Genomic DNA, 20,304 nt, shown 5'->3' with positions numbered 1-20,304 from the left:
CATTAATTCTTTCTTATTAACCCCCGTCTATCCCATCAACTTGCGCCATCCCCGTCTGGCAATCTGGTTACCTCTGTCCTCTCTAAGGCTTCTTAATCTAATTAGTAGACCATCGCAGCACTCTTACTAACAGTGGTTTAAGCTCTGAAGCCCAAACAGAATCAGGCAGGGCTGTCACCAGAGATTACCAGTTTGAGCTGCAGGCCTTCACCAGGTTCCAGAAGCCATTCAGAGAACTGAGCACGCAAGGCATTTCTCCTCCATTCTCCTACTTGTGCTTGTAACCACTCTGCCCGGTTCTGTTGTTCTCTCTTCTCTCGAATCTGCTGCTTCAGGAAGGCCAACCTGGCAAAGGATTTTTTGAGTAAAAAGGATCAGTTACTAAATGCATAACATAACATTTTGAAACACGCTTAATCCAGTTCAGGATCACATGGGGCTCAAGCATAGGGTGCAAGGCAAAACCCAGTTGTGGATGCAGTAACAATCCTACAGGACAACTACAGGGCTAATTAAGAATTGTCATCTAAACCAGTAAGCACATATTTGGAATTTTGCAAACTCAACAGTTAATTAGTGGGAATTTCATTCTAACCCAGGATGCCGTTTGAGGATCAATCAACTTATTTCTTTATATACTGTATATAGCAGGGTGTATACACCAGTCCTTGTGCTTTGCAAAAATGAATCCTTTAGATAATATTGAAACAGGAACACCTCATACCATATTCCAAGTGAACAGTTACAGTCTAAGGTAAACTCTAGTACACAATGCTTAGATATGAGCAACCATCTTTAGTTCAGCATGCAGCATGAAAGTAGCTCATGTGATGATCTCCCTAGTAACCCAGACCTCAGAGTCAGAATGCATTGCTTTCTTGTCTGCTCTTGTCAAATTGCTTACTAGTCAAACCGTATCAAGTTCAACAACTGCATTAACAGGAGTAGATTTATGAAAGATGCCCCAGGATCATTATTGAAAGAGCTGAGAAGCATGTCAGAATTCAAAGGAGACTGACCTTTCCTTACTCTGAGTCAATGGGAGGCAAGCAACTGTGGGTTCAAGAGGAACACCCTTGGAAAATCTTACATTCACAAAGTAACAATTGCATGTTTCAATACATGTGCCTAAAGTATGTAATTAGAACTTCAACTCAAGAAGTGATTTTTTAAGAAATGCTGGGGGACAAGTTCTGCTCCATCCCCCAGCCATGTTGCCTGGTGCCATTGGTAAACACAAAGACAATTGGGCCCTGAGGGTGGCCTAGATCTTCCATCCAGCGAGGCTTCCATATCCAGTATTACGGCTCTTAAAGTTGTTTGCAGCCTGTAATGCTGAGACACTATAACTGACATTTAGAGAAAGGAGCCTTTTTATACTCTTGAAGCACGCAAAAGAAACAGGTCCCGTGAGGCCTCAACATATCTTCTCCTGCTATCAATCAGGTACCCTGGCATCGATTAAAGGGTTCATCAAAGGGTTTATGAGGTGTGAATAAGAAGAAACCAACATTACACTCATCCGAAGCAAAGGCTCTGATGTTAAATGAGCGGCACTAATATGAAATGATGAAGACAGTTCATGCCAGCAAGAAACAAAAAATGCAGCTGAATGCAAAACAGTGACTTTACAATCTTTAAAAGCAAAAAAATCCTTTCCCAAATCACATCAGTCTCAGGACATATAAACATATGAAATGTTTTGATAAGAACATTCAGCCCAATATACTGTAGCTTGTCAAGTAGAAACAATATCATCAGTTTAGTCCATTACACCAAATGATGATTATGCACCTCTATACTGTTCCACATAAATATGCTATCCATCTCCATCTAGTCCATCTCCTATGTATGATGATCATGCCCTGCCATGCCATACGTAATACACATGCCAGCTTAAACAGACTATAAACTTTAACATTTTTATGTTTCTGTTGACAAACCATGATCAGAGCCTGCACTTTGTGGATTGGGACCTAAGCATACTCCCTTCCTCTTGTTCCATAATCAGTTTCCCTTTTAATTACTTATTAGAAAACTAAGCATTTCTTTGTTGGGAGTGTGGGATAGTTCTTTTTCCATTGTGTTGGGGCTAAAGGTCACAACTTTGCCTCACAAGGTCAATGGTTCATTTCCAGTATCTCTCTGCCATTGGTTGACCCTGAATAATTAGTTTAGCCTATGTGTGCTTCAACATTTAAAAAAATGTTACTAAATAAATTCACACAGAATGGTGACTGATAGAGAAAGGTTCTGTATAACATAAAGGTTGTTTGAATACCATGAAAATGTGTAGGATCTCTGTAACAGTCTCTGTGTTTTACATTATGGAGTGTGAGGTTAGCTGAGCTCTTAATCATTTGCTGGACATGTACTTACTTCTTTAAGTTATATTACCTTTCCACTTGAATGTCTAGGCTGAGGTGTAATTGCATACCTTAAAATGCTGCCCGTTTAGCTAGCTTGTTGCTTTAACTCATCCCAAAACCTGATGACAATCCCAAGCCATCTTAGCCCATGTACCTGAGGCCCATGCCAGACTATGATACAAGACTATTAACTCTCTTCAATACACTTTAGACCATTAAGGACTGACATATGAGTGTTTTGGGTTAGAGTGCAAGACAACTTTTTGGATCTCCCAACATCCTGCACCACCATATGTATTGTTATAGTATGTTTCATGGGAATGGCTTCCTTTTTCATAGCTATCAGAAAAGTGGCTAAGACTGTGTGGCTATAGTTGCATTTTAGACTGTGGGGCATGGAAGTTCCTTTCTTTGTGAATGTGTCAAGGTGCAATTTCCCTTCTAACACCCTATTAATGGCAGTCATGATTCCAGCTCATAAACAATGCACTCCAAAGTTGCATAAACACTGCACCTATCCATCCTTGTCTATTCCAGGCTATGTGTTCATGCTAAGCAAACAAGTCTGATATTGTTTGTTATTGATATTGGTACTGTACTGTTACTGATATTGATACTGTAGTCCTGAACAATTTAATCAACATTCAACATTCATGCCAAACATGTCCGGTTCAATATTCAGATACATATCCCAGTTTTTTACAAGACTGTATGCACATTCTGAAAGCTCTACCAATCTAACCTCTGCCACATTTCAGATGCCTAAGACAGCCTGGCCTGGCACTGAAATCTCATATTCATCCAAACTCTCTTACCTGTTGTTTTCTTCATCTACAACACCTTGCTTGAGTTCTTGCACAACCTGTTTCAGTCCTTGAGCATAAGGCCCTCCTGGGTTGAGGACACAGTGACGTGGGTTGTTTCTCATCAGATATTGAGCAAGGTAGTTCAAGGGGTCAAACGTCTGTCTAGGTTCTTTTCTTCCTGCCACTTCTGTGTCCACACTACCCATTTCCAGAAGTTTCCTCTTCTCTGCTTCAGTCAGAAGACTGTCCACACCAGGCATGAGAGTTGGTAGTAGCTTCTCAAGGAGGTACATTCTAAGAATTGGAGTGTGGGAACTTCCATTAAACCAACATTGTTTTAAGCCAGTCACACAGCTTTCTGCTGAATACACATTTGTGAGATTTAAGGGTAAGGGGAGCAGATGCATTGCACTGCTCCTAAAATTTGATTTGCATACAGTTTCAGTAAGCACAGTTTAGGCATAAAGTCAACCACAAATTTCAACCCTGCAGGATTTAATATTGCAGGACAAGTGACAAACTAAACAAAGAAAATATATAAATATGAATGCCACAATTTTTGGATACTATTTCCTGATTATAATGTGGAGAAACTGCAAAAAAAAGTTCTGTAAAAACATCTGTAGACTTACCTGGACTCAAAGTTGGTCATGTCTGAGCTGAACCAATCATCATTCAAAAGTTCCATTGTGGGAAGCATACCCGAGTGTTTCTCATTTTCTTGCCTTTGGTGCAACTCTGCATTTCTCTGAAGTTGCAGATTCTGTGCTTTTCGTCTCACCCTGGCTTCCAGTATGGCATCCCATTGATCTGTGGGTGGGGTGACTCCTTTTTCTTGACCTGTCTCTTCTGTAGAAGCAGCTAAATGAGCCTTATGTTTTGAGGCTGTGGCCATCTTGATAATAATTATCTCAAGAAACAAGAAAAATATATAATCAATAGAAATAGTGTTATGTGCCTTGTGGCAGTGAGATAAGGGTTACATTCTGTAGATCACCCCCCTTGCAGCCAATAAAGCCACACAAAGTCAGGTCTTGAAGGTCAGAAGTGAGTCAGTTTCAGATCCTCAGAAAGGAAACACTCTGCTTGCAGAAAGAACAGGTACATGAATATGAAAGGGAGTAAACATCATCCAGACTCCTGCATTTTTAACCAACAGTTTCTAGTATTAGTGAAAGCTGGACTGTTTGAAGGCTTTATAAATACTGACCAATGATAGCAATATATCTAAATGCTTAATGCAAGGAATTGTTCTTTTGTCTGCAGTTGCCCATTCATTCCTATGACAGATCCCCACTCCCATCTTACTACTTTTCTTTAAACTAGTCACTTCTTGACCAAACCCAACTACCTTTGGCCTACTGTTTAACCTCTCCAGGTACCAGTGTTCCATTTCTCTTACAAAGTTTATGCTCCCCATGTACTCACCAGATATTGTCCGTTTCTGTGAACAGCTGAACTCACTGCAGCCTCTGTGTTGTCTGTGTTGTCATGCACTGCTGGTGACCAGACCCGCCCCTCTCTTTCTCACTCTATTTCTCTCCCTCTACATACTTTCCTTATCTTCTTTGTCTGCCTCATTCTTTCACAATATCAAATTTATACAATTCAAAAACTCTATCAAATGACTTAATATAGCATGCTATTAATACTGTAGGTAAAGAAATAAGCAAAAACTTTGAAGTATTGATGAGTAAATATAGGCAAAAAATCAGAGACAATCAATTTATCAATTATCTAGTGAAAGTTTTAATTCTGTCAACATGATGTGAATTTCTTAGGGATTGCAAGGAAAGAAAACTGTTTTATCTTGTCTGGCTTTGAATTTTGTGAACAGAAATTTGCTCTTCCTTTTCTGTCTGGAACAGACTAACAGGAAGTGCTTCTCTGTCTATACATCTCCTGTCTCAGAGTCTCTCTTCTCTTGTTTTTGCAGGCTGATCTCAATGTTCTTCCTGTGGCCTCAGACTCTGTCCCTGCCAGGGAAAAGCCACACTTCAGGCGTCTTTGTTCGGTTTAAGACCTTGTATCATCAGTGTCTTGTTCTAAGTGGTAGATTTCTTCCCTTTACAAAGTGCTATGCATTAAGTGGCAGCTGAAGCTCTTCATGGCTAATACTGGGCTTCAATCTGACTATAAAGCTTCTTGGGTTTGTATCATCATATACTGCAGGGAAGCATAACAAATGAAAGTGTCAGTAAACCAAGCAGTCAATCAATCTTTATTTTATTGCATCATTACAGGGTGCTATATAGAGTAAAGACAATTATGGCGCTATCAAATCTGCAAACTAATTAGCAAAATAAAATGAAGATAGTATTACATGCTAGGAGAAGTTTGCAAAAAAACTGACATCACAAAATAGAAAATGCTGAACTGTATAAATATCTCATTTTAAACATCAAAGCAGAGCACAGTTGACTCTGTTACATCAGGATAACACAAAATGATGTCTTCCAGCACAAACACAAAAAATGTGATAAGTCATTGACTTAATTTAAATGTAAGTGGTAATTTCCCATCCAGTGCTGATAGAATAGGGTCTAACTCCCTGTGAAAGTGTAGTGGGGGAGTGTGAGTTCATGGAATGGCTGAATAAGTTGGAGTAAATGGATCCTCACAAATGGGGAGTATTACATAGCAGCTAATCTCAACCCCTTATCCTATACTAGAAGTTTTCCATTACTCTCATTATCTATCATTTTTTTTAATTGAACAGACCCCACTGCATGATCCTAAGTGCCATCCTAATTTGAAAAACCCATTAGGCTCCAGTCAGAGGGTGTGTGTTGCCTAGTGATGAGGGGGCTGACCCTGAGACCATACAGTTGACAGTTCAATTCTCTTCTCTGCCACACTGTTGTGTCTATTATTACTGTATTCTTGCTTCCATTTTAACGATTGTTGGGAGATATTTTATGCAGGAACTTGCTTAGGGATCCAGGGATTTGATTCCCGGTCCTGGCATTATCTGAGTGGACTTTATAAACACCCACCTCTATCTGTGTAGGTTTTCTAGGAATACTTGGATTTTTTCAAAACACTGGCAAAAAGGTTAACTGGCAACTCTAAACTGTTACACTGAGTAGGAGAAGAACTATTGAGATGTGAATGAAAGTGTTCTGCAACAGAATTGCATTCCGTTCGTTGATGACTCCTTTCTTCTGATCAATGCTTCCTGGATAAGTACCATAATGGAAAAAACAGATTCTGAAAATGGGTGTATTATTATAATAGTATTATTCCTCTGTACATATAAGCTATCTTAGGATGGCACTAATTGTAGAAAATCCCTTTAATAACTAATGATGATTTGTTAGCATGATTTATTTTTTTAGGTTTCTTTTAATGGCACATATGAGCTGTTTATTTTATTATTGACAATTATTTATCTCAGCTATTCATTTTTTTCAAACTCAGTTATTCCAATTTACATGGAAAACTGAAGCCTATGGCAACATTGAAAGTAAAGCTGAAACCAACCCTGGATGGGGCTCCAGTCCACATCAGGGCACACTTACTTGTACATGGCAAAATAAAATAAGCAATTAGTTTAACGTACAAACCCTTGGAAAGTGTGAATAAAGTGTAGTACAAGGAAATGACCTTTGAAATATCCCAGTAGACTTCCAAAGGTCATCAGCACTGACCTTTTCACTTTCCATGTCAGTCCATGATGATCAAATGTCAAATGTAAAACAGGATTTTAATTGTGTGACACTTTGATGAGCATGGTTACCTCACAGCTGCAGAGTTATAGGCTGGAATTACTTGCCACTTTTGCTGTGTGGATTTTGCATGTTCTCCCCAGGTCATTCTGGATTTTCCTCCTACATACTTCATTTTCGTTGCTCCTTTGTAAAAGTGACAATGACAATAAAGATCTATCTATCTATCTATCTAAAGTCACGTTTGCCACTCTAATTCGGTCCACTGTGATTAAGTATGGGTGTGCTAATGTGTTCAGCTACAAAAATAAATGGTTTCCTCTTGCCTTGTGTGTGACATTTCTGAGATATGCTGTGTCTCTTTGTGACACTTAAATAGGATTAACCGGCTTTTGTTAAAGGAGGTAGATGCTTAGATGGAAGATTGTCATGCACAAGCAGTTATACTATACTTTGCCACCTTTTGCAGCTCTGGATTTTTATTCTCCTCGTTGCAACCCTTCCACCCCATTTTTATTATTTCCTCTGTTGCCTTCTTCCCTCTGTAGTGCTTTACATGTTTTCTGTTTTTCTCTTTCCTTCTCTTTCTTATGGCTAATGTTTCCTTTTCCCCCTGATCTCAGCTTTTCGCCTCGCTTATTCACTTTTCCTTTCTGCCTCTCTCCTTTTCTTCTTCTCTACATGTTTCTTGTCCCCTCTGTCCCCAGCCCCCTATACCTTCTTCTGTTTCACCCTTCCTAGGGAGTGTTACAGCTCCACAGGTTGCTAAGCAATCAAATGGAAGGCAGAAGCTTGTTCTACTGTGGAGGTAACTGGTAGCTCAGAGACTTTGTTTTGTAAACACATTGACTCAGGAGGGTTTCAGCTCTCAGGTGAAATGCCGCTCTAGTGGATACCAGCAAGACAATGACTCTCATTTCCTTTTTCTAAGTTTGTAAATGGGCATATTAATAACTTTAGTTTTTCAGTGTTTCATATTACACTCTTTCCTTACAGTGGCATCCTGGAAGCAAAGAGAACAAGCTACGTGTTCCCAACCATAGTAGTTCTGTTGGTTATGTAAATGTTACAATGTGATCAACAGGAAATTTTTAGTTGCAGCGTGGGCTAACCTCATGCACCTGAAGAACCCTAATGTAAAAGGCCGAACTGAGCTACCTGTAGGGCATGCTCTTCTATGCTTTTTGAAAAAAAAATCTTCTGGTGTGTCAATAAAAAGAAACATCATTATCCCTCCAAACCTGCCTTAACCAATTAACCCAGGAGACAGTTCAGGCTTATACAAGGAATAACAAGTGCCGGGCAGGAATCATTTATAAATGGGTTGTCAGTATATTGTAGGGCCCAAACTCACTTGTCCATCCAGGCATCATTCTTCTTCTTCTTTTGGCTGCTCCCGTTAGAGGTCGCCACAGCGGATCATCTTGTCCGCATAATGATTTGGCAAAATTTTACACCGGATGCCCTTCCTGACGTAACCCTCCCCATTTATCCGAGCTTGGGACTGGCACAAAGAAACACACTGGTTTGTGCATCCCCTGTGGCTGGGTTCTATCCAGGCATCACTGAATTTATTTAATCATGTGAACAGATTCCTATTCCACAAGTATTGTGTATAAGACTGGAACCAACCCTAGGCACAACCACTCTTCATCCAGGGTACATCCATCCATCCATCCATTTTCCAACCCGCTGAATCCGAACACAGGGTCACGGGGGGTCTGCTGGAGCCAATCCCAGCCAGCACAGGGCACAAGGCAGGAACCAATCCCGGGCAGGGCACCAACCCACCGCAGTCCAGGGTACATTCAAGTATTAATCAAGTGTTGTCCATTAATGTAACAAACAAATGTTTGAAATATGGGAGGGCTACCTGAGTGCAACAATGAAGTACCATATTCAAACTCTTAGAAAGAGCAAACTCAACAAAAATGTTGCCTGGGCTGGACCAATCCAACACTCTCTACCCAGTGATTTAAGACATGTGCTGCATGTGGCCCTCCAACCTGCAGGGAAAAATCTGGGGGTTGGTGGCAGAATTGGCACTCCAGCCACCATAAAAAAACTCCCACTGTTCCATTCCATCTGAACTAGTGTGGTGGTGAGGTGTCACCTGTTGCATGGCTGCACTCGGACCCTAATCTGGGTTCCTAAATTGATCTGTCATGTGGTGGGTGCAGCAATGCCTGTATCAGCGCCTGCTCCTAGCCTCCTCCTCTACTAGATTGTCTGCTACAGATCTCCATGTTATCACCAGTTAGGTGTCTTCTCCCCATCATCTCATTAAAATATAAAACATTAATGCCAGTTATTCAGGAGACGAGTTATACCTTGTGTTGTACCAAAGCGTTTCTACTTGCAGAAGCACATGTTTATGCTGCAGGAAATCATTGCATCTAATTTCCCAAATGACCTGCTTCTGTGAAAAAACATCATCTACAGACTGCTGCTCAAGTGATGCTTGGTTTTTGAAACAGGTGATTTTCTGATTTTAGCTCCCTCCATCATTTTTTGTTTCTATTTCATTTCTATTTTCTCCCTGCTCCCAGACCCCTAGGCAGCAGACGCATAGATTTATATTCAGTATCCCCTGGGGTAAATGAAGTCGGGATAAATGACTTAAGGGCACGAGGTCTTCTGAAGCCCAAGAGAATATGCCTCCATCTGGCCCACAATGCAAATAGAAACACTGCCGCAGTCGCAATAGGCAGAGCACCCGATCGGCGTGACATGTTTGATCAACGGCACCTAACTGGAGTCCCTGCTGGGGATGCCGCAGTGTTAGTGGTGTCCTAACGTCAAACCTCCAAGCCCCCTCCCCCACCACTCGGCCGTGAAATGTTAATAAATAATGTTAATAAATAAATGTGTCGTGAAGTGATTATTAAACACAGTGTCTGTTTTTACTATTTTTTCTTTCTTCTTTTTGGGACAGATTTAATGCAGTTCTATTCATGTGGTTAGCGCTATTTTACAACTTGGGCTTTCTCCACTTTCCCCTATTTCCTGTTACAGTCCCATAACAGTAAAGCCTTTATATGAATCCGAATTCAGAAATGGTTTCTGCGTTTTGCACTGGATTATAAAAAGGTTTCAAGGAATACCGTGGAAAGTAGATTCTGAAAATAGTTGGATGAATGAATCTGTTGTTCTTTAAAGCTTTTAGTACTGGTTCATATCATTAACGGCAATAGATGCAATAAACATGCTTGGTGGGATATTTGAAATCATTGATTATAAAACGAAAAAGTAACTGTAAATCTAAGCCAAGACAAGTATCTTTTGGGTCTCCTGATTCCGCCGATGCGCAGGCGTAATTGTGAACATTGCTACATTTCTATAGCGTCAGTCCATCCATTTGCTAACCAGCTTAGTCTTTTTCAGGGTAATAGTGTCCAAAACGTATTCCTGGTGCATCTGACGGAATGCAGGAACAAAACCTGGCTAGCAACGGCACTGGTCCAGCACAAGTCGCACTGACGCCCTCATCGTTCTCATTCAGGGCCATTTTAACGTTGCGAATTAACCCCAACTGTAACTAATTATAATTATTCTTGAAAAAGGATGGAAATATTACAGAAATATCTGATATCCGCTTGCACTGCAAAGTAAATTCTCTTGCGTGATAGGCATTATATACTGCATAATACAGATTCACCAATTCTGCAGTTTTCCTGGTTTGGAAATAAAGGACAATGGCTTCGCAAGAGTTAAACCCAAGTTGACAGCTCAACAGTGCACGCATGCGCATTTAACACCCTGCGCTTCCCGGCTATGAGCTGGAAGTGAGCCGCTCGACAGAGAGATTCGTCGCTGAAGATGATGCGCTTGCGATAGCGCGCTGCTCCTAAATGGCGTTAGTCACCGTACAGAGGTCTCCTACCCCCAGCGCCACTTCTAGCCCCAGCGTGTCGGTGAGTCCAGACGACTGGTTTCTTAATGTTTACACCCTCTTCCATATATTTTTTAATCTTTGGGTGGATTTCTCAGGGTTTGTGTGTCTGTAAGGACTTTGCATAATAGTGTCCCGCCTTAGGTGTACTGCGCAGGCGCTGGACTACGAGACCCCGGTCTGGTGATAAAATGCCTGATAGAAACTAAAATAATTTCGTTAACAGAATCTGAAGTGATGGAGTGGCAGAATAGCGTTTCAATACTAAATCCCGCGCTGGCTCCGTGAAGAGCGTTTCCGTTTCTACAGAAATCGAAGCATTGTGGTTCCGGCGAATTACTGATGTACAGACTTGATTTTAAATGCAATATCGATCTCTTAATCGTATAGAGTAAAGTGTTGCTCCTCGGCAAGCACTGTGTGTATTGCCTAAACTTGGTCATCAGTATGGTCTGATGGCAGAGGAGATGAGCTTGAAACCACACGTTTGAAGACCAAAATCACAGCCCTGTTTCACATCGTTTACCCCCCAGCGATCGCATTAATCTACCAGAGCGTAAACTGTAAGACTCGTATCTGATATGTTATTGTGGCTCCTTTTTAAAATCGTTTTAGAAAAGTTAATATGGTTAATAACGATTGGCATGGTGCACTCCGTGTATCTCCGGATGTAGACTTTGCCAGTGTACGTGTACAGCTTTGGTGTTTTTTTTTCACTTTGATTCTCACAGTTTTCCTGGTATTTTACTGCTTTGCTAATTTTCAAACTGTTCGGCGTTGGGGTTTTCTTCTCGGGTCTTCACATTTGTCATCATCTCGAGTTTGCATCATTCTCACTGCTTAGCTCACCTTGCATTTATCTGAATTCACTGCTCCATTCCAAGCCCTCTCACTTTCAGCATCACGAGTTGTCATTATTTTTGGCCTTCTGTGTAGTGTGGGTGTCTACATTTTTCTTCCCGTCTTTTCTGTAAAGCTTACTTAGACCCACTTTCGCTATAATGACACACTAATTTGTTGTGAACCAGTTACAATGTACACAATATTTAGGTACATTAGGTATTTTTAACCAGTTTCATTTTAAAGTTATTCATTGAAAGAGAGAACTCTTGAAATTTTTAATCCAAATTAACATAAATGCTGTAAAACAATATTAAGAGAAAATAAGAGTTGAATTCACAAAACTAATCACAGAAGCTCAATAAAGTGAGCCCCCTTTTCAAGTTTTGACATTTATTTGACCACAAAGGTTTTTTCCCCAGAGCATAACATTAAAAACAGAGCAGCTTTGAATACCTGATCACTGTCTTTATCATATACCACCTAGTATGTGTGTATACTAGATGATGATACAGAGACTGTTTAGTTAGGATTAAATACCCAAAACTGATTTTTTTTTAATAAAATGTAACAAGGATGCTTGTGGACAATAGTTGTTGCCATATGTGTTGTCACTCTTTGTATATCTATCAATCAATAAATTAGTGCTTTATTTTAAACCGTGAATTTAGTCACATTTGTATCACTATGAATATGCATTGTGCTCCATTTTCCCTTGTGTATGATACCAGCATATTTCTTTTCTTTACAAAGACATAAGGGATGTTCTTTATATATAGAGCAGCATCCTGCTGTACCTGTATGAACCTTGATGCCCTGTTTCAACTTTTTCTTATATTGTCATTATGGGCAATCACTGTTTTTGCATTCTGGGCCAGGTAGGGGAACAACTTCTCCAGGTCTCAACTGTGAGTCCTCACTTTGTTCCATTTCTTGACATTAGCTATTGAACTATATCCTGTACTTTGCTCCTCTTTCACTCTTTACTAATACTGACTCTTATGTTTTTGTGACCACACGTGATCTTGAACTCTCACCTTCCTTTACATTGCACTATCCATTTGAAAAGTGGATCCTTAATTTCATTGTACTCCCTCCTTTGATTGCAGTACCTGGTCCTCTGCCAACATGCATTTAATTTTAGTTGTGGCACACAACAATGATATAAAACAGTCTGTTTACTTTATCACTGAATTTTTCAACCAACCTAGTTACAGTAATCACTCCAGTCACTTAACGTTCAATCAATGTAATTTGTAAGAGTGAACTGTGATATTAAATCTACTGATTTAAAATCTTGGTGGTAATTCTTCTTTATGTAATACCATTGTTTTGCCAAGTATTTGTGATGTTGCATTATAAAAGATAAATGGAAAATAAAAATGAAATGACCTTTTTAAACATTGTGCTGCCATTAAGACTTATTAAGGTTAGTCTTCTAGCTAATTATTGTTAGTAACTGTTGATAGGCTTGACCATAATGCAAGATGAACAAAGAAATGCACCAGTAGTTAAAAATAATTGTGAGAAAATAATGAGAGGATGTGGTTGTGGCATTTTTTATCTTTCTCTCCAGATTAAATAAGTCTCATCTTGTCTTCTCACTGCTGCTGTCTGACAGTGAGCCAATGGTGTGGACTAAGCCCAGTATTGCTTAGTAACTTTAGAGAAGGCTGCAGTATCATTTTCTGTTTTTAAGAAAGGGTTTTTTCCAAGAATGGAAAAAAAAACATATTTATTTACACCTGAAAACTGTGCATGTTTTGTTTTTGAAAGGGACTGACAAGAAAGTAAACATTATCTTGAACATTAATTAATGATGCATTATTACACTTAAGAGTGGACCCATAGTACTTTGATTAGTGTTGCAGCCTTACAGCTCAGGGGACCCAGATTCAATTCCCAGCTTGGTTATGGTCTGTATGGAATTTGAACTCTTTCCACATCCCAAAGTTATGCATGCTAGGTTAATCAACACTGTCCTGGATTTCCCCTAGTGTGGATGGTAGTATTAGTTTAGTTTTGGTTTCCTGTGATTCTATAATGGACTAAGCAGGTTTAGAAAACAGATGAAAGTATCTATCTATCTATCTATCTATCTATCTATCTATCTATCTATCTATCTATCTATCTATCTATCTATCTATCTCGTTTGGCTTTTAATGCATTTGTTACTGGCTGAGGAGCAAAGGGAACTTTTAAGTGGAGTAGGAAATTCCACAACATAAAGTAACATGACATTCTCAAACCCAATTAACCCAATGTAGTATATGGGGGGAGGGGGGGGGGGTCTGAGCCAATCCTTGGAACACTGGGTGCAAAACTACATTAGACTGGGGGGGCAGTTGATGTTTAAATAAAGAGGATTAATCAGGTGTAGAAACAGATATTTAGTTCCCAGTTTAGCAAGTACTGTAATATCCTGTTTAGTGAAATTATAACAATATACCAAATTACATTTTTTGTCTCACATTTTCTCACATCCTGTCCATCAACAGTAACTACTGTCATATTTTCCATTATATAAATTCATGCTGATTAGCTAAATTCCCTTCCTCTGCTTTCCGTGTGATTAGGCATTCCCAAGAGTGAGACCCTTTCTTTAGATTTCATCTTCCTCCACTTCCATCCTGTTCTGTGACTGTTGTAAATAGCCATAGGAAGTTGGCATCAAGCCCTAAAAATTTGTGTTCCGATAAAACTGAAAATGTGTACTTCAAATGCTGTAAACTAGTCATCACCACAATCATCTGTATTTAAAAAATATAACAGGTGTAATAATTAATTTCAAACAATTTCTTCTTTTTGAAGTTTGGGGTATTACTACAGACAAGGCTCATCAAAGGTGTAAAACACACTGTTGCTTTGATGGTTTCTTTCTTTGTCTCTGTAAGTTTGTAGGAACCACATTCATTTAAAACACCTTTTTAGAAGTGGAGTCAATGTGATGCTTCATATGTCGAAGTAATATACAGTATGTAAAAATGATGTTAGTATAGAGCAGTCATTGAGTAAGCAAAAGGAACTACAGCCATGCTGGCAGGATTTAGGTACCCTTTAAAACACCTTAAGTGCCTACATTGTACTCTGAACCCACTTTTATTACTTTGTTGACCTTGAGAGTCTTCTTTCTTAGAGAAACAAATTGTACAAATGTTTTAGTGTCTTATTCTGTAGTCTTCATTTCCTGCCGACTGCAACAATAATGTGTGAAAGGTTGTTGTGACAAAATAAGTTTGCACTGTTCTCTTAGAGCACAAGGAGAATTACTAGTTTGGAATTACAACCTGCTCCCTTTATGTGTGTTTTCCTCCACTCCAAAATTCTAAAGACACATTTTTGTTATGGACTACTTGGGGACTCTAAAGTGAAGCCTTTTGCGTGTGTAGTAATGGACTGTTGCTACCTCCAGGGTTAATTATTAGCTTGAACTACATGCAGTTTAGAGAGGCAGTAGCTCAAAACGATCCAACAGTAGGGATAAACGGGTTTAGGAAATGGACGGAAAGATGAATGGGAGTTTTGTTGAAAGAAGGCATACAAGATACACATATATAAATATATGAATGATTTTTTTTAACAGATTCAGAGAAGAGTAGTGTCGTTTTGCATGTTTTATTGCAATTCATAAAGTTGTCAGTATTTTCTTTAAGACGTGTATGCGTGCTGATCAGTTTATAACGCGCTCCAGTTTTCACAATAAAGATAAGCGCATAATAAGGGGAACAAACAGGTAGTTTAGACGGCCTCATGCGGGAACCGGCAACCACATTTTAGTAGGTGGTTCTCAGCAGCAACTTCCTGTTAGTACTTCCTATAGTGTTGTGTTTTTATTTATTTATTTTTAGTGGTTACTGTACGATTTTAGCTATCACTTCATGTGATTCCGTGCCGAGGTTCACTCCACTTTCGCAGCATTAACGTCTCTGCTTTTTCGCTGGGAGGCCGCTCAGCCAGCCTCGGGCTGCCGTAGCAACGCGTCCCCGAGACAACGTGTCTTTTTCCTTGCTGCGAGATTTTGGTGTATGACGATTACATTCTTGCTTTTTTTGGAGTACGTAGATTAACAAAAATACCTTGTTTCCCCTTTTATGCATTTTTTTCCATAAACGGTACAATGAATTGCGTTTTGCATATAGATTTAAACATTCATTTGCCTAAAGGTAGGGAACTTGTCCAGCAGGAAAATCGTGCAAAAAATAAGTTACTTTTTAAGGATTTTTCCCATGTATGCATTTTTTCCATAAATGGTACAATGAATTAAGTTTTGCATATAGATTTAAACATTCATTTGCCTAAAGGTAGGGAACTTGTCCAGCAGGAAAATCGTGCAAAAAATAAGTTACTTTTTAAGGATTTTTCCCATGTATGCATTTTTTCCATAAATGGTACAATGAATTGCATTTTGCGTATATATTTAAGCTTACATTTTGCCTAAAGGTAGGGAACTTGTTCAGCTGGAAAATCGTTAAAAAAATAAGTTAAAATTTGTAGGGAAGGGAGCAGTTATCCAGCTTCTTGCGTAAACAGTGAAAAGCGCTCAGATTTCATTCCTTTCATTACCATTACCTTTGTTTTGTGATTAAAAAAAAAACGTGTATGATCTAATACCGGCGAAAATAGAATACTGTATTGACAGTCCAGCTCCAGTTTTTCAGATGGTTTACTCCTTTTTCTTGGTTCGTCCTTCACCACTGGTCTAATGCATGGACTGGATTCCACCAATGCATCCTTATAATTTTTGGGATTTCCTAATTTTCCAGAATATTCAAGTGCTGATTGGAGAGCACATACATACTAATTGGATGTCCCATTTGGGAAGATCCAGATTTTCAGTGGTATCATTTAAGTGAGGTGAATTTCATTCAGCAAATTGAATTTAATCAATAAATTAGCATTGGTTAGGGTGAGAAAACCAGAGAGGAGGTAAATGGCTTAAGAAAACTGGCATCTGATCAGCTCTCTAATGGTGACCTTCTATTCTTATATTCTGTATATGCTGTCATCATGCTGTGTTCATGAAGATTTCACTGCTCAGAGTGATCACATGTTGGTTGATTAGGTACTTTTAATTTGTACTTTTATGTGTGTACCTTGGTGACTTGCTAATGCTGTATCCAGGATTTCATACTGATAATTGCATAAAATGAGGTCCCTTTTACTTAGATAGATTTAAATTGTGGATTATTGATAGATATTTGACATTTATAAAAGTTATAGCTGCTAGTTTGAATCACACATATGTCTTCTTGTGGCAGAGATTAATATCTGGTTATTAAGTGCATGTTTCTTACATTTTTAAGAAACAGTCCCGTAGTGTAGAAGACTTTGTTTGTTTGTCCTTTATGATGGTGGCAGATTCAGTTCCTTTTGGACAGCTGTTTGCTATAAGTTTTTGCTCTAACCAGTTTCTTCCTTAGTAGTTAATTCTTGTAGTTAGTTTAATTACATTACTTGTTATGGCTCTCATTCTACTACATCAGACATTTTTAAAATTGTAGCCTTTCCTTTTCTGTAAAATGTTTTGAGGACTGGAGCAGATCAGCATTCTTAGTTAGTCATTAACTTTTTTCACTTCAATTTATTTCAAGCTGCTTGTTATAAACAGATTTTTTAAGATGAACACACAAATTTGCACAATTAGATGGTTAGCCTTGATTTTATTTTTTACATCTTATTCTTGGCTATAGGCTAGTTAAAAAGAAAATAATGTGTATTTTTGTTTACATCATTATTATTGTTTTTTTTTTCTTATTTCAGCAGCTTCTTACTAATATCTGTTTTCATCTTTTAAATGTATTAATGGCAAATGATATTGTCATTTTGTGTGTAAAACATTGAGCTATGTTCTGTGTATATAATGTTTATATACTGTAAATAAAATTATATTTATTATTATTAGACATTACCACTGCTTAAGAGTAAAATAAGCAATGACAAATTCTGTTAGTTAATAAGTGAGTGAACAAAAAGTAAACCAAATAGTGTATTTAATTTTAGCACCAATGATTGAATTCTAGTTATCATATTAGTTGGAGTAAAAACCTGCAGCAAATTTGGCCCTCTCGGAGCTGAGTTTGACACACAAGGTGTAGAGCGTTAGTGTGAGCTGTGGTGTACATTGTAGCTTAACAAGCACACAACATACAAACCGGATGCAAAATCCTTGGTAACAAAATTATCTTCAGTTTAAAAAAAAACAAACTAAATATATCTCATAAAATTCAATAAAGTTTTATGTTTCTTAATCTCCCCAGGAACCAGAACTGGATAGGTATGTTAAAAAATGTATGGGTGTTTTTTAAACATCGCCTTAGTTAGTACTTAAGTCTGATCACATCCTTGTAAAATACTGTGTAGAAAATTTAATTGTTTATTTTTTAATACAATATGACTTCTGTTTCCACTTGGTGTTTAGGTAACTTCGTATTCATGTTATAGATGTACACATTGGTCTTTAAACTGTTTAGGTCAGATTTCCATTAGTTTCTAATTTTGCTTAAGGTGGTTGTTACCATTTATATTATGGATTTGATGTTCATTATGCTCAAGGTTAATGTACCTCTGTTGATGTTAAGGTATGAAAATGATTAACTTAGCTTCTGTGGCATTCCTTTGATTATTGTTTGGTGTACTCTAAACATAACAGGGAAACATTTGGTGGAAGTAAAGTTTAAGCTGAAGCAACTAGATTTCTGGAAAAGTCAGTTTAGTGTAACTTTATTTTTTCACTGTGATATCAATGTGTTAATGAGAAGTATAATTTTGGTTTTGGTATTTATATAACAAAGCATTTTAATTTTATAAGTCACTTAGATTGTGTACTCATCTCTTTCTTTTACTTCCATGTGGTGTAAGGGGAATTATGGTATTCACTACAACAAGTATGACTGCCAAGGGTCTGACCAAAAATGCTGCATCTACATTTTAATCGACTACTTGGATTAATTTTGTTTTTCTCTGTGTCACATGCTACATTGAAGTTTGATATGAAACATGCAATTTATAAGAATTGTGATAGGAAAATTAAGAACTCCTGCAGCACTACAAATATAAAAGTTAATCTTACATGGCATCACTGAAAACTAATTTTAGACAGTGTATTGATTTTATTTTCTAACCCACTTAATCTAGATCAGGGTCGCAGGGGTACTGGAGCCTATCCCAGCAGGCATAGGGCACAAGGCAGGAACAAACCCTGGACAGGGTGCCAATCCATTGCAGGATGAGTGTATTGATGCATTTCATGTATTTTAATTGAATATTCTCCATCATGTAGACAATTCCGATATTTTAGTTAGTTTTTCAAAAAATAAATGTAAAAAATGTGATAAATATATTGAAAAATGTTTCTTATTGAAGGTAACAGATTTGACACAATTTTGCTGCAGGGATCATCAGGGTTATGGTTTCAACTTTAATTTTAGTAACATGAAAATAGGGGTACAAATTGCAATGTAGCCCCGATTGCAGTAACAATACATGAGATATCACTAAATGTAAAAAAAAAAAAAAAAAAAACCTTATGATTACATTATGATGATATCATGATACAGTGGTGCGCAAAAGTATTCAATCCCCTTGATAGTCATCATGATTTATGACAAAAGATTTGTAGAAATGTTTATCCATTCAGTATTTTTAATGTGAACTCTTATACTAAACAATACATTTCCAAAGTCAAAATAAACCATTTTCTATAGATATCTAACTGAAGAAGAAAAACTCCAAAGTTAGTGTTTGCATAAGTATTTAAACATCTTTGATTTGGAAGCTCCAGGTTTATACAAATGACAAATTAATCACAAATAACACAAGGTGGCTTGACCGTAATTAAACATAATTAGGTACTACTTGTGGGTCCTTCATATCTCTGGATATAAAAAGCACCCTTTATAAGGGCCGTAGTCTTTGTTGTATAATCACTGCAATAATGAAGACAAAGGAGCTGTTTGCTGATGTGATAAACAAAGTTATTGAAATGCACAAGGCAGGAAATGGCTGCAAAAATATTGAAGAGTTTTAACGTCCTGTTAAGCACTGTTGGATCCATCATCAGAAAGTGTAAAAACTAAACATCAGAGCAAGATATCGACTGATGAGAGAGGTCTCTGAAAATCCAACTGTCTCTCCTAAGAAGTCTGCAGCGCTGTTCTGCTGAAACTGGAGTGAAGGTGCATGGGTAGCAAGAAAGAAGCCCTTCCTTAAGAAGGCCCACATAAAAGCACGTATGACATTTGCTACATAGCATGAGGAAGACCCAGTTAAGATGTGGGAGAAGGTTTTAAGGTCAAATAAGCCCAAAATACCGTAGATCCTTTTGGCCAGACTTCAAAGTGGGATGTGTTGCATAAAACTAACACTGCCCATGCCTCGAGAAATACCATACCTACAGTGAAATGTGGTGGTGGCAGCATCATGCTATGGAAATGCTTTTCATGTGCTGGGACTGGGAATCTTGTCAGAGTTGAAATGACAATGGATGGACACAAATACTGCACAATATTTCAGGAGAATTTGTTCCAGTCTTTTATGAACCTACAGTTCATGAGCAAATTCATCTTTCAACATGATAATCACCCAAATCATAAGGTTAAATTGACATTGGAATGGCTCAAAAACAGAAAGGTGAATGTTTTGGAATGGCCAAGTGAAAGCCCTGAGCTTAACCCTATTGAGAACCTGTGGCGCTATTTGAAAACTGCTGTTCAGAGGTGCCGTCCCACCAA

The 20,304-nt window shown here is 38.2% G+C and overlaps 2 protein-coding genes across 2 annotated transcripts in view; one reads left to right on the top strand and one right to left on the bottom strand.

Annotated features, from left to right (window-relative positions):
* LOC114656538 (EF-hand calcium-binding domain-containing protein 5-like) overlaps nt 1-4,681 on the bottom strand; it is a 46,542-nt gene extending 41,861 nt beyond the window's left edge. Inside the window, exons 1-4 of the mRNA XM_028808182.2 lie at nt 4,604-4,681; nt 3,808-4,085; nt 3,185-3,469; nt 189-345 (exon numbers count right to left, since the gene is read on the bottom strand). Coding sequence (XP_028664015.1) covers nt 189-345; nt 3,185-3,469; nt 3,808-4,070 — 705 coding nt within the window. The 5' untranslated portion in view covers nt 4,071-4,085; nt 4,604-4,681. The remainder of the gene's footprint in view (nt 1-188; nt 346-3,184; nt 3,470-3,807; nt 4,086-4,603) is intronic.
* Nucleotides 4,682-10,508: 5,827 nt separating this feature from the next.
* Nucleotides 10,509-20,304, top strand: part of LOC114655580 (protein phosphatase Slingshot homolog 2-like) — a 120,952-nt gene continuing 111,156 nt past the window's right edge. The window contains exon 1 of the mRNA XM_028806676.2: nt 10,509-10,757. Coding sequence (XP_028662509.1) covers nt 10,695-10,757 — 63 coding nt within the window. The 5' untranslated portion in view covers nt 10,509-10,694. The remainder of the gene's footprint in view (nt 10,758-20,304) is intronic.

This window comes from Erpetoichthys calabaricus, chromosome 8 (genome assembly GCF_900747795.2).
Source record: "Erpetoichthys calabaricus chromosome 8, fErpCal1.3, whole genome shotgun sequence".
Lineage (NCBI taxonomy): Eukaryota > Metazoa > Chordata > Cladistia > Polypteriformes > Polypteridae > Erpetoichthys > Erpetoichthys calabaricus.
Note: the sequence above shows the minus strand (reverse complement) of the source record. Positions and strands in the feature narration are given on the sequence as shown.